At 39.6% G+C, this 13,345-nt stretch overlaps 1 protein-coding gene across 1 annotated transcript; it reads right to left on the reverse strand.

Moving 5' to 3' along the window:
* Positions 1-11,731: 11,731 nt before the first annotated feature.
* LOC145464334 (adenosine receptor A3-like) lies at positions 11,732-12,751 on the reverse strand. The gene has a single exon (XM_081448183.1). The coding sequence runs from the start codon at positions 12,749-12,751 to the stop codon at positions 11,732-11,734; it is 1,020 nt and encodes a 339-aa protein (XP_081304309.1).
* Positions 12,752-13,345: the final 594 nt, after the last annotated feature.

The following is a 13,345-nucleotide window of genomic DNA, read 5'->3' on the forward strand; positions in this document are numbered from 1 at the left end:
TACAGGAAGATCTAACCCTAGCCCCTGAGAAGACTTCATCTCGGAGGGGATGGAGGGGAGGGGGGGGGGGTAGGTGTGCACTCCCTGCATCTTCCCCCTAGATCCGCCCCTGAAATGAGAGGTTAAAGCCATAATCCATTATGGACCTTCAGAAATCATTCAAACACAGCATCATAAGAATGGCAGGGCAGGAAGAGGCACACCTGACCTGTGCACTGCAGTAATGCTCTATTCCAATTTCATGTTGAATTATTGTGCAATTAGGAATGTACGGCCGGTCAGCAACACAATACGCCCGCATTTTAAAAAATTAGCAGAAATCTATGGCTACTTTTTTGGCAAATGAAATAAATTCTACAGAGGGACACATAACGGGCCCAACAGCGCATGTGCAAATTATGTTTCCAATAAAGGATAAAAAATGCAGGGTATTTGAAGACATTTTTTCTGGGACGTAGATGAATGAACAATCAAAGAAAGCCAAACTCTGTGTGATATAACACGCTGCATTGAAAAATAATCGAGCTTATTTGTTGCGCACGGAGATTACCAAAAGTCATCTAAATAACCATATTTTTCAGCATTGTGGCATGAAAACAAGTACGGGGATCCTTCCTTTTATTACGTTTTTAATAACTCCTTGTCCTGTAACAACAGCATACCAAGTTTCATCGGAAATCTATGGCGGGTTCTTTTACTAGGGAATCACCTTAAGGTGACTCCCTATAGTTTTACGATCGCACGCGCGCTTAGGACGAAAGCTCAAGTAATCTGCCCGCGCTCAAAGGAAAACGTCAGAGTTCTTCGATATTTTATGACGTCAACATGAGCACAAAAAGCAAAACTGACAGTGAATTTTCTCGCGTTTCCTTCGGTGAAATTCCGTACAATTTGGCAGACGGGTAATAACTACTTCACTTTAGTTGGAGCTCGTTTTTCATAAAAATCGAGAGCGAATAATCTAAGTGCTTTAGTATAAATCTACTAGTCGTTCAAAACTTTATCTAGATTCTCTTCACAGACACTTCGAAAATGCCAAGAAACGTCCGTCATTTTGCTGACAAGGGCACGCTGCTACGCTACTCACTGTCTATCACAGAATAGATAGTGAGTAGCGTAGCCAATCAGAGAACGGCATTCGTGATAGAACGCTAGTAGATTTATACTAACAACTATTAGTAGAATTCCACTAGTATACTAATGCAAATGCTAATTGCTTGGGCCATTGCACACTATCAGCCATTTGTGTGGAGTGGCTTGGTGTATCGACAAAATTGTAACGTTTCCACGTTTCTCTGACGTTTTGAAAAAAAAATTAGAAACAAATGAATAAACAAAATTCCCGAGAAGACTAAAAGGAGGGCATTTATGGTTCCTTGAATTAAAGAAGCTCGAAAGTTTTGAAAGAAACTGATAAGCGCGCGTACACAATTGCAAATGTCAAATTGATAATTAATTCAGTCCGCGCGAATAGTCTAAAGCGTGACGTTTAATGCTCAGACCAGAAATAATTGGAATCGTTTTTCGAAGGAAATTTCAGTTAGAATTCCACTAAAACAAGTAAATTATTCGCTCTCGATTTCTATGATCGAGACGATAGTTGATGAGGCCGAAGGTCGAATCAACTTTCACCTCGTAGAAATCTCGAGCTCATAGTCTAATTGTTAAGTAGTAATTGTAGATTAAAGAGTGCGTTTGAGTTTTAGTAGGTTTGGTATGTTAAAAAAGCAAAAATTTTGTGCCTGAGCTGTTCTGTAGGCGTGAAATTGGCCTCCCTCCAGTAGTGGCGAAAACAAATGCATTGATCGCAAAGCAAGTGCATACGAGAGGGTTTGTTCTCGTTTATACATTTATTACATATTATTAGTTACGACCGGTCAATAAAAAACACGGACTGCAGTCGGTAGGCCACATTTAGTCCGCACTGCGCGTTTTATACCTGAGTCCGTGTTTTGTACCCATTCCGCAATGCTTAGTCCGCGTTTTACACCTAACTCCGTGTCTTATACCCAAACCGTAGTCCGCAGTCCGCAGTCCACAATCTGCAGTCCGTAGTCCATCTTTTATTCTGACCGCATAAATCGACACAAACGATGCCTGTTCCTTCGGTATGCGAGACAACGTGCTTTTATTACCAAAACTAGGATAATTATATTCTATTTACGAACACAACTTTGAATCGCCTTGGCATTGGGGGAACAGCTACAGGGCATTTTCACTTCCGAAACAATGAAACGGAGAACATGTTGGTGCACCAAAGCAATCCTGTGGGCGTTGAACTCTTGTCCTATGAAAACACTTTTGCTGGGTTTATATTACATATTTTGCGCACAGAAATCTAGGCCAGTGAAGTGAAACTACACATTTTCTCCTTTGGTTTATTCAGCAGAAAGCAGTGTTGGTTTTGGTCGAAGAGAAGAGGGTACACAACACGCAACCAAACTACAGCTTTCTGTTCGTACGAAAAGTCGTACACATTTTATGAAGACATGTCTGCAAGATTTTTAAATGCCATTAACACTGACTTCAAACTTTAAATAAACAACTTATCCGCTGCAGTCTTCAAAAAGCTGCCTGGACACTCGAAAGTCCGCAATATTGCACAACACTCGAAAGAAAGCACATGGACAAACATGGAGATGACGTCATTCGCCCCTAAAGAATTTTTCTGGGCTGCCAAATTGGTGTCCATGTAAAGATTAGCCTCTTCCAGGCGTTCAGTTAGTTGGGGCTCGGCGCAGAAAACAGCGCGCGAAAAAATATAAAAAGCGCGGCGAGAGGAAACGAAAGAAAGTTCTTTCGCTTCCTCTCACTGCACTTTTTTTTTTTTTCGCGCGCTGAATTTCGCGCTGCGCCCCAACTAACTGAACACCTGAAAGAGGCTATAGAAAGATACATACACAAAATGTCGAATTTTTCCGCATTACCCGATTAGAACTGCGTTCTCTCGAACGCGATTATTGCTAAATGCAAGTGTAAAGCCTTTTTTTAAATTATGAAAGCCAAACTTACTGTCATAAAGTAAACGATGAACAGAAGGGACAATACTTTATCAGGAGTTATTGTATGCCATTTCTGTTCTACAAGTATGGATAAAGGATTAAGTAAAGCAATAACCTACTAGCCTTCAATCCTTCAAGAATGCTGTCAGAGAATAATAGTGGTCTCGGTGACCTCTGCCTGCCATGATTTAAACACTCAATATCGTAGATTGTTTCCATATTTTTATTTTTATATGTAAATATCACGTATTGTTATCTATAACTACAGGGTTGTTTTATTACAAACAAATAGTGTAGGCATTTCTTTTATTTCCTATTTAGATTTATTACCTGATTTTTCTTCTCATTTTCTAGTCTCTAATAATGTTTTCCACGCAAAAACAGTTTAAAAGGGTAGGTCGAACAGGACGTATTCTTTCCGCCCACTCTTAGAAGTGTGGACATTAGACTTGCAGCTTTATTTATATTGTAGATGCGTATGCTAATAATCTAAGAGACTGTATCAACGTTGACATTAAGGTAGACATTCAACTGCGGCATTGCTTGTCACTGATGCATTATTGTTGAATAAGTCCGGCACGATGATTAGCCTTGAAAGAGCGAAAAACGCAAGTGAACAGCTGTTTTCTTATCCCTATGTGGTATTGAAACTCCAAACGTTTCCGTTGTGGACATTTGCCGATGATCGGCCTCCATACAGGCAAAAAAGAACAAACAGAGTACTCCGTCTATCGCCCTTTCAGGCTACTCAATAGGGAATCCTAGACCCTCATTAGTAAAGCCACAGATCTTTTTCTAAGTGGAAACGTTTTCATCGTTCATCTAAAACGCCAACAATGAGCCGCACATCGGCAGCTAACAGGAGCCCGGAGAATGCGACTAGTTCATCAATGCTTGATCCTTCCAAAGCAGAAGGCATTGCATGGTGTAGCGCGATTATTTTGGTATCCATCTTCAGCGTCGCAGGAACCTTGCTCACCATTGTTCTCTTTGTACTCAGCAAGAATCTTCGTAAGAAAAGTTTATTTCTCGTCATCAATATGGCGTTTGCTGACCTTATGTTAGGAGCGTTTTCTCTACCCTGCTACATTTTCGTTATCGGTTATGATTATCAACTCTGGACAGGAGCTAGTACAGAGTTTCTAACTGTCAACAGAATCATCGACACCGTTTTCTCACAGGTGGCGCTTATTTCTGCGGTTTTCATCTCCGCCTAGAGATTTTACGCTATATATTGGCCGTTTAAGCACAGAACACTAACTGTGCAAAACTATCGCATTGTTCTTGGTATGGTATGGACACTAGCCGTCCTTATCTCCGCAGTGTTCAACGCATTATTCAAGTTAATTTCATTTAAACATTCTGTGTTTGTTTGGACACCACACACTTTGATTTTAATACTTGTCAGATGTGGTTGTCATATCGGCATCTGGAGAAAGTTTCGACATGGAAGGGTCGCTTCGCAACAGGAAAGCAAAGCCTTGCAAAACAAACGCTTAACAAAGACTTTGATGTTTGTATCTACTCTTGCTTTGCTGTCGTGGGCGCCTTTAATTGTTTTGAACTGTTTACACGCATCAACTATCTCGACACCTTGCAGATATTATACTATCGCCAACATTCAAAATTATTCGAGCTCTTTTGTAAATCCAATTGTTTATGCATTTAAAATTCCTGAGTTTAAACAAGCCTTTCTTTCGTGCTGTTTTGGAAGGCAAGCAGCAGTTAACATCGAAGACATTAAAAGAAGAAATAAGATGGCTCCCACTTCGACTTTGGAGACACAGCTAAGAACATTGCGAACAGATCCTAGTCACCTTCAATTGTCGTTTGAACAGGAAGAGATGGACACCAAACTGTAGCATTCACGTTGAAGGATATGAATTGAATTGTAGAACTAGAACATTGTACATAAATCGGATTCTGATTCTCGATGCTGCTGTTATTTGATCTTTTAAAAGAACATCACATGACGACGCTATCGTCCCTTTAAATTCTTTTATATAACAAAGAAACGAAAGAAAATTTCAATCAGGTCATCTATACGTCTATCCTCTAATAGACCATAGATAAAAGGTAATCAACATGCATGAATAATTTTCTAAATTCAGCATTATAAATCAAATGATGAGGATTTTTTTGTGGTTAAATGAAAAATCGGAAGAGCGTGATATCGCCGAAGTGTTCCAGTAAAGCTAAACGATGCGTGGCTTAATTCTCGGTTTATTCCAGGTGGTTGATATCAAACCGCATTTCCAGAGTGTTTCTCTTTTAAAAGGCATTCATCTGACACAAACTTGCATTAAAAATAGTAAACGAGCTCTAATATGAGCTCTAATCCCACAGCCATAAGATAACAAATACGCAGTTAAGACTTTGGTCCGCCACGGAAAATGTAGGGCATTCTTAACAAAACCTTTTTAAGTTTCTCTTCCAGCGTATAGAACCGAAATGTAATTAGTTTCACGTTAGAAGCTTACAAATGGTGCGTAAAACATCTAATCTTAATGGCAGTAATAACATATCTTTTAAACATCACGCGACATAATGAATGTCATTTTGCGTATTAGAAAAAGTAGGTGGCTGCTAAGCAATTTTCTCAAATTCCTTTTAGCTTAGGATTTCCTCTTACCTCAAATTAAATTTAAAAGCGTACTACAGAATATTTGTTTTAGGTGTCGAGTTATAGTTTTACTGTTTTTGGAAATCACCCATTATTCAAGCTACTGTGTTGTTGTTGTTGTTTTTTTTTTTGTGGAAAGAAAAAAGTATCTGTTGGGAAAACTTAGAAAACATGCCAAGAAGGCCTTATTGCCTTGAAACATTTTAGGACTACAGTCAAACGTGCGACCACCTCTCCTCAGCGACCAGTTTTCCAAAATACCAAGTTTTTAAGCCAAATCACTATTTTTAGAACCTCTTGTAAGCGCCGGACCACCCCTCGTAAGCGACCGCGACAACTTTTAGAGTTAATAGTTTGAAATTGACCTCTAGTACGCGACCACTTGACAGATAATAGAACAGAAATTGGATAATAAGTTGTTGTAACATTAACGCAATACTGGGTAGTAAAAGAGACGGATTTTTTCCTCTAAATTGACTTTAAAAAACATTTAAAACATGGTGTAAGTCTCTGTAGTTACCATAAACTAATGAGGCAAAATATTGGCCCAATATGGTCTCAGCTCTCGTAAGCGACACCCTCCCGTAAGCGACCACCTAGGCTTGACATTTTGGGTGGTCGCTTACGGGAGGTTCTGTATGTTAAATGGGAGGTTTTTATCATATGACCCGTACAGCCCCGTGCGCTATTTCTTTGCAAAACCATAACGAAAGGTCCCGTGTCAGGGCCGTACTCGTCGAAGTAAGAGGTTCTGAAAATCTCGTACGCCCTAGTAGAACACGTACGCCCCGCAAAATCGATGCTGTCCTGGAGAACTGTCCGACGCAGAACTACGGAGGTTTTCAGTTGCCACGTTACTTGGAGAGAAGAAGGAAAGTCAAAACTCCTCACAATTGAAGAAGCCACAAAATGGTCATATGATAAAATGCTTATTGACGGAGTGGAAGGGCCGGATAGGGAGATATTTGGCTCGAGATCAGGACGAGCGGAATAAGTGCAGCGCAGGCGTCAAGGTAAAATTTCCAAGGTATCTGGCCTTGGTAGGCAAAAATTGTATATAGCATGACAATTACAGTGAGAAACGACAGCAAAGCAAGAATAGATACAAACAGCAAGGTCTTTGTTAAGGGCTTGTTTTATGAAGATCTTCTTGGCTACCGTGTGGCTACAGCTTTCTGTTGAAACTTGTTACGAATGGCGATGTTAGAGCCACACATGGTGAATATTAGACTCGGATGTATAGCGTCCAAAGGTATGTAGAGTGTTTAGCTGAAATAAAGAGATTCAAAGCAGTGCCGATAGCGGCAAAAACGACACGAAGTGTCCAGATCATAAATATAACAATGCGGTATGCTCGCGTTGACAGTGTTCGGTGTTTTAGTGGCCGATACGTGGCGTAACGTCTTTCGGCAGAAATAAAAGCCGCAGAAATTATCGAGGCAAATGTAAAAAATGGATTAGCGACTATGGAGAAAATATACAAAGATATCCATTCGAATTCAGTCGGCCAAAACAGATAAACAGCCCCGACAATTTAAAGTAAACATCGGGTCAGCAAACGCCATATTGATTACCAGAAACAAACTTCCCTTTCGAATTCTCCTGTTACTGCAAAAAGAACAATGGTGAGCAAGTTTCCCACAATAATAAAGGCAAGCTCGAAAATAAAACCGGTGCACAATGCCATTCCTTCTGCTTCGGAAGGAACAATTCTGGTTGAACCAGTCGCGTTCTCTGAGCAAGTGTTAGCTGCTGCTGTAATATTCATTTTTTTTTTTTTTTTTAGTTTTGACAGAACGATTGAAACGCTGAATAAACTCAGCCGATGACTACGTGTAGATGAGACCAGGAAATAGGAGTTATATAATCCACACTTTATACGAGTGAATCGAAGACCAAGTGGCATCAAGGCCAGTTGTTATATAGCTGGCGTTTTTCCTGCTACAGCGCGCCCATTCACCTAACAATGAAACTGGTTACTGCCAAATGCCATGAGCGGGCAACAAGAAAAACGATGACGTCAAACAAGAAACAGTTCACTGTTAACCACGAAAAGTTGACCGCTGTTGCACGTGATCAGAGCGTGCAGTTGGTCGAAGGTGGCCTGATCTTGTCGCTGGAATCTCAACGCGTTTTTCAAAATTTGCTTTTGTTTGGTTTTGCTATACAACAAGTCACTTAGTGACTGGTCCCTTGGGGAACAGTGAATTTTGTTTCTCTCGACTTCGTCTCGGGACACATTGAGATTCTCTGGAAACAAAATGCACTGTTCCCCTCAGGACCAGTCATTAAGTGGTAAATGTGTAGCTTTTTCAATTTTTGAAGACCGATCACTGAGGACTAAATGAATAATGTTCCATTAAGACGCCATGCTTTAGGTCTACCATACTTTCAAAGTTGACGCACTTTGTCAAGATGTACGTATACGTGTGTTCAACCTTGACAAAACGGTAAATGTGTTTTTCATTTTTGATTGATAACTGTATTTCAAATGGACCGTGCGATATGAAATAACTTGACATGCCGGGGGAATGAAACTTTAAGGAGGAATAAATTACGAAGATTAAATTTTTATTGGTTTCTAAGTTCAATTGCAGCCGGAGAAATCTAAAGGGTGACCGAGTGGCACATCACGGTCGACTTTGTAGTTTTTTCGCTTTTTCTGGGACAATCATCGTTGATTAATTCAACAATATGTTTCATTAGAGATGCAAAATGCTTCAGATTATTGGCTTTCAAACAAAAGTTCCGAGTACGCAACGGTTTCATCAAGAATTGTGCCTTTCAAGGCATAAGGCATTGCATTGTGCTCCGTTAGTAGGTTAGAGTTTGTTTTTATTGTCCCAGGAGACTTGCACACCATAATTCGGTTTGCTGCAGACAGGCCGAGACTTTGAAAGGGAAGTTTGTTTCTATTCAGCAATATGGCGTATGTTGACTTCATGCTAGGAGTCTCTACCAATTTACATTTGCTCGTGGAAAGGCGATGGTTTTCTTTTTTTCTTTTTTTCTTTTTTTTTTTTTTTTTAAGATCATGAATTATTTCTTACATATTCACCACGCTTAATTCTGCGGTTTTCATGTCTGGTTAAAAAAGGACTTTTTGCCACGTATTGAAGAATTGGTTCATACTTAGCGTGCAGGGTATATCGAGTTATGGATGCACGCGGGAAGTTTGGAGAGCAAGAGAGAAGTGTAGCTTCTTGAGTGCTCTCCAAACTTCCAAAGTGCATCCATAACTCGATATTCGCAAAGCTAAAAGCATGAGCCAATTCATTTATAACGTAGCGACAACAACTTGAGCACTAAGACATGTTTTATTTTGATTGACTACAAAGTTCTCGCAGTGCACGGCGATGGAAAACAAAGGATCCTTTTGACTGGTTAAAAACACGCCACAAAGAGTTGAGCGACGGTTGTGCCAAAACGCTTCATCTGGTTTCTAAAATTGTTGATGAAAAATTCGCTTCTTCGAACTAATAAAAATGTAGGAAAACAAATTCAAATACCCAATGAAAATATAGACAAACGATGTCAAAATACATGTACTCATGCAAGGTCTAGTCGCAGATCACCCTAGCGTTATATCAGACAATTTTTTCACCAGCGCGCGTTTTGGATCTGAGTTGGCTATAACCATCTCATACCTAACTAGCACGAGTGCTTTTATAATTAGCATTAAACGTAACACACAATCGGACATGTGTAATTCAGTGATAAAAAACTCGTCGATATAGGGGGCATTGGGCCTACGAGAAACCAGACTGAAACCTCTCAAAATTTCTTGAAAACCGCTAAAAAAAAAAAGTCACTCAAAACCGGCAAACCGCCGAGCATAATGATCGAATCTACATTTCACAAACTTCAATACAGTTAGCTTGATACAGCAAGAAAGATGTGTACTTTTCATTTTTTGAGGGATCAAGACATTTTCATTTGAAATCATTGCCCTACTATACCTTTTTAGGTTAGTGTTAATGCCTCTCGCCTGCGAGATTTTTTTTCCTACAAAGGCAATTCAAGGTTATAAATGCCTATCTTCAACAAAACCCTGTTAATTGTTTTGAGCAGGCAAACTAACATTTCCTTCCACTTCGAGGTATAGAGTAAATGATTCTAATCTGCAAATCAAAATTTGTTTTCTAATTCATGTAGAGCAAATGACTGTTTGTCTTCCTAGCCTCCAAGTCAATTATTCCCGGTTTTCTCCGTTATTAGCCGGTCGCGAACCCCCAAATAAAACGTGTTCGCTTTACCGTTAGCTATTGAGAGAGCGAACTGAAGAGGTTTGACGCCCAATCTAGCTAGCCTTCAGCTTTCGGTTGAAGCATCTATATAACAAACCTCATAAACTTGCACGGATCAGTATCGAGGTGAAATAAAGAGGTCCAGGAACAAGACGAACGCTTTGCTTACCTCCAAAATCCGAAAACCAAATGCTGAAACATTAAACGCTAAATTAAGGACGTTCGCGCGAAAATGTTCTACTCGAAAGATTTTCTTCAAACTTCTACTGCGGACAGATCATGAATTACTTGTTTCATAAATGAAGAAACATTGGGGGTCGCGGACTTCCTTTCAGAGATAAAGCATGTGGAAAACTAGTCTGATTTTGAAAAATTGGCGCGTGTAAATCAGCATGGTCTCCAGGGTTTTTAGCTTAAAACATCAAAGATGAATCAACGGAGACAAAGTTTCCTAGCAATATTTTGTACAAGTGAATCCGTTGCGTTGACAATTCTCAGAAAACGTAACACTTTAATAGGCAGTTGGAACTGCCGCACAGACAAACGAAGAGCTAAAAAGAACGAAATTCGATGGTGCATTTTGCAAAAAATTCAAACTTCTAATCGATAGATTTTCTTCATTTTTTCATGTAATAACATGATCGTGCCAATAGACCTTTTTCGACTGGGCGGTTTGTTGCCCCATTTCAGACCATGTGATGATACTCTTGAGAATTCTTCCTTTCAAATTTTCAAATAGTCGCGTGCATATGAATAAATAATTTTTAGATGGATAAAAGAACAATTCTCAAGAGAATATCACGTGGTCTGTAATGGGACAACAAACTGCCTAAGCGAAAAAGGACTGTTGTAATACCATCTTATCCAAATGTTACTTTGTTTCTTTGGTACTATATCAGCGAACACTGAACTACTGCTCGTACTCTAAATATAAAAATCAACCACAAAATTCCCTTAACCAGATAATCCAAAAAAAATAATTTAATTCATCTGTTCAATTTACGAGTTTGTTCGCAGAGCACTTTGATATTAGTGAGCGTGCACTCGATGCATGACGCGGCTTGTGAATTTGCGTGCGTGGTAAGGATTTGCAGAAACAATTAGCGCGAACGTCCTTAAAGTGCCTATGAAATGAGATTTTTGCCCACTTTTTTTTACCCTAAAATATTGAAGTCTATTTTTTTTCTGATTCGTAAATTTCGATTTTGGGCTTCGGACAAGCGCACAATAATTTTTTTCCTGCTTCGAAGTTGGGCAATTCGAATAAAAAATGTGCGACATTCCGCGCGCGGTCAAAATATGCAAATTAAGGACCGTTGACGTCATAATGTGTGTAAAACCATTTAGCCATCACGACAGCTGAGAGAAACCAGCGAAAGAATATCGGGAAGGTTTGCTTTATCGGAGGGCCTGGTTTGATGAGCTGTAAAAACACCACTTAAACGCAAGGCATTGTCATTCATATGTTTCCGAAAGATGACATCAGAAGGGCACAATGTTTGTTTCCGGCCCAAATTGTCTTACTTACATGTAATTTTGACCAACCGTAAAATGATGTCTAAAATTATTCAGTGGAATAATTATGGGTTAAGAAATCGCACACTAAACATGCCATGCATTATTGTCCTAAACTGGTTGGAAATTTGTTAAATAGTAGTTTATATGTTACATGATCCTGAACCAAGTTAAAATTTTCTTGTAGTTTAGTTGTGGTTAGAGGCGGTGCACAAATGGAGTTAAGAGACAAAATATGCGTGTAAACAAATTTACGCACAACTGGCAACGCTTCACTGATCACGGAACATATGTTTCGCTTTACAATTCAAGAGCATCTAATCTACAACATCAACTCAGAGTTTCTAAACTTTGGTATCCAGCACTTCCAGTTTAAACTTCAGCTGTAGGAGACTGTTGTCTGTTCGTAAAGTTCTGAGCTCTGTCACCGGAGTCTTCTTACTTCTTCTATTAATATTTACTATGTTTGGCACCGCTGGTCTTCTTGAATAACACAAAACCAGGGCTTCTCTAAGCTCAGGTATTCTTAATGCGTACACAACTGGATTCGCAAAAGAATTGGAGTAATTTATAACGTTCACCAGGTCATAAAATTTCCACGGTATTTGGACATCATACACAAAAATTAAACCGTTCAAAATAACTAAAGGGATCCAGCACAGCAATGCAAGAATAGATACAAATAGCAAGGTCTTTGTTAAGCGTTTGTTTTGCGAGTCTCTGTTTTGCTGTTGTGAAGCGATATTTCCGCGTCGAAACTTTCTCCAAATGCCGATGTTACTGCCACATATGATGAATGTTATAATCATGACGTATGGCATCCAATAATGCATAGCACGTTTAAATGAAAACAAGAGATGTGTTGCACTGAAGAGGGCGGCGATAAAGAGAGTCAGTGCCCACACAGTAAAAACAATAATACGGTATGCTCGCATTGACAGTGTTCGGTGCTTAAACGGCCAGTAAATGGCGTAAAATCTCTCGCCAGATACGAAAGTTGCAGAAATTAACGACGCCTGCGAGAAAAAGATATCAACGATCGTGTAGAAAATTGGCAAAGACATCGGCGAAGCCCCTTTCCAAAGTTGAAACCTGCTCCCAAGAGTGTAAATGTAGATAGGTAGCGACAGGACTCCTAACATCAGGTCAGCAAACGCCATATTGATGACTAGAAGCAAACTTCTCTTACGAAGTCTCCTGTCTACCGCAAACAGAACAACGGTGAGCAAGTTTCCTACAACAATAAATACAAATATCAAAATAAATGCGGCGCACAATGCGATGCCCTGTGCCATGGAAGGAACAATTATTGATGAACCAGTGGCGTTCTCTGAACTATTTGTAGCTGCTTCTGTTCTCATCATATTTTAGCTTCACTGAACGATTGAAACGTCGATTAAACTTTGCCGATAATAACGTATCGTTACTTGATGGGAAAAATAGGAGTTCTGTAAACCGCAATATATGAGAAAGAGGAGCGAGTGACAGATCATGACCAAATTTGTAGTTTTTTGACCGTTTTAAGACTAATCATCGTGGACTAATCTTTCACATGACATGTCTCAGTTGACTTTACACTGACGCAACTTGTCAAGACTTTATAGACACCCATGTGCAACTTAATGCGTCTGCGAGCGTGTTATGACTGCAATGTTTACCGGCTTCAACACGGACATGAGGTTGACACTACGGTCTTAATGCGAAAAGAAAACGACACAGGGACTTCAAGATAGGTCCTCAATTCGTGCATGTTGGGCTTGATAGTTATTCAAAATATTATTGATCGCTTGTTAGAATTGTATTATTTGGGTCGCTAATAATGAGCGTAGATTGTAACGCAGCCAGATAAACGTGACAGGAACAAAGAATCAGCAGCAGCAGGGTTCTTTTCTGTACATGACTTCAAATTGCGCCCATGAAAGTCTTACTTATTTCCCCACTTCATCATTTTAACTTTT

Source organism: Orbicella franksi, chromosome 1 (genome assembly GCF_964199315.1).
Source record: "Orbicella franksi chromosome 1, jaOrbFran1.1, whole genome shotgun sequence".
Lineage (NCBI taxonomy): Eukaryota > Metazoa > Cnidaria > Anthozoa > Scleractinia > Merulinidae > Orbicella > Orbicella franksi.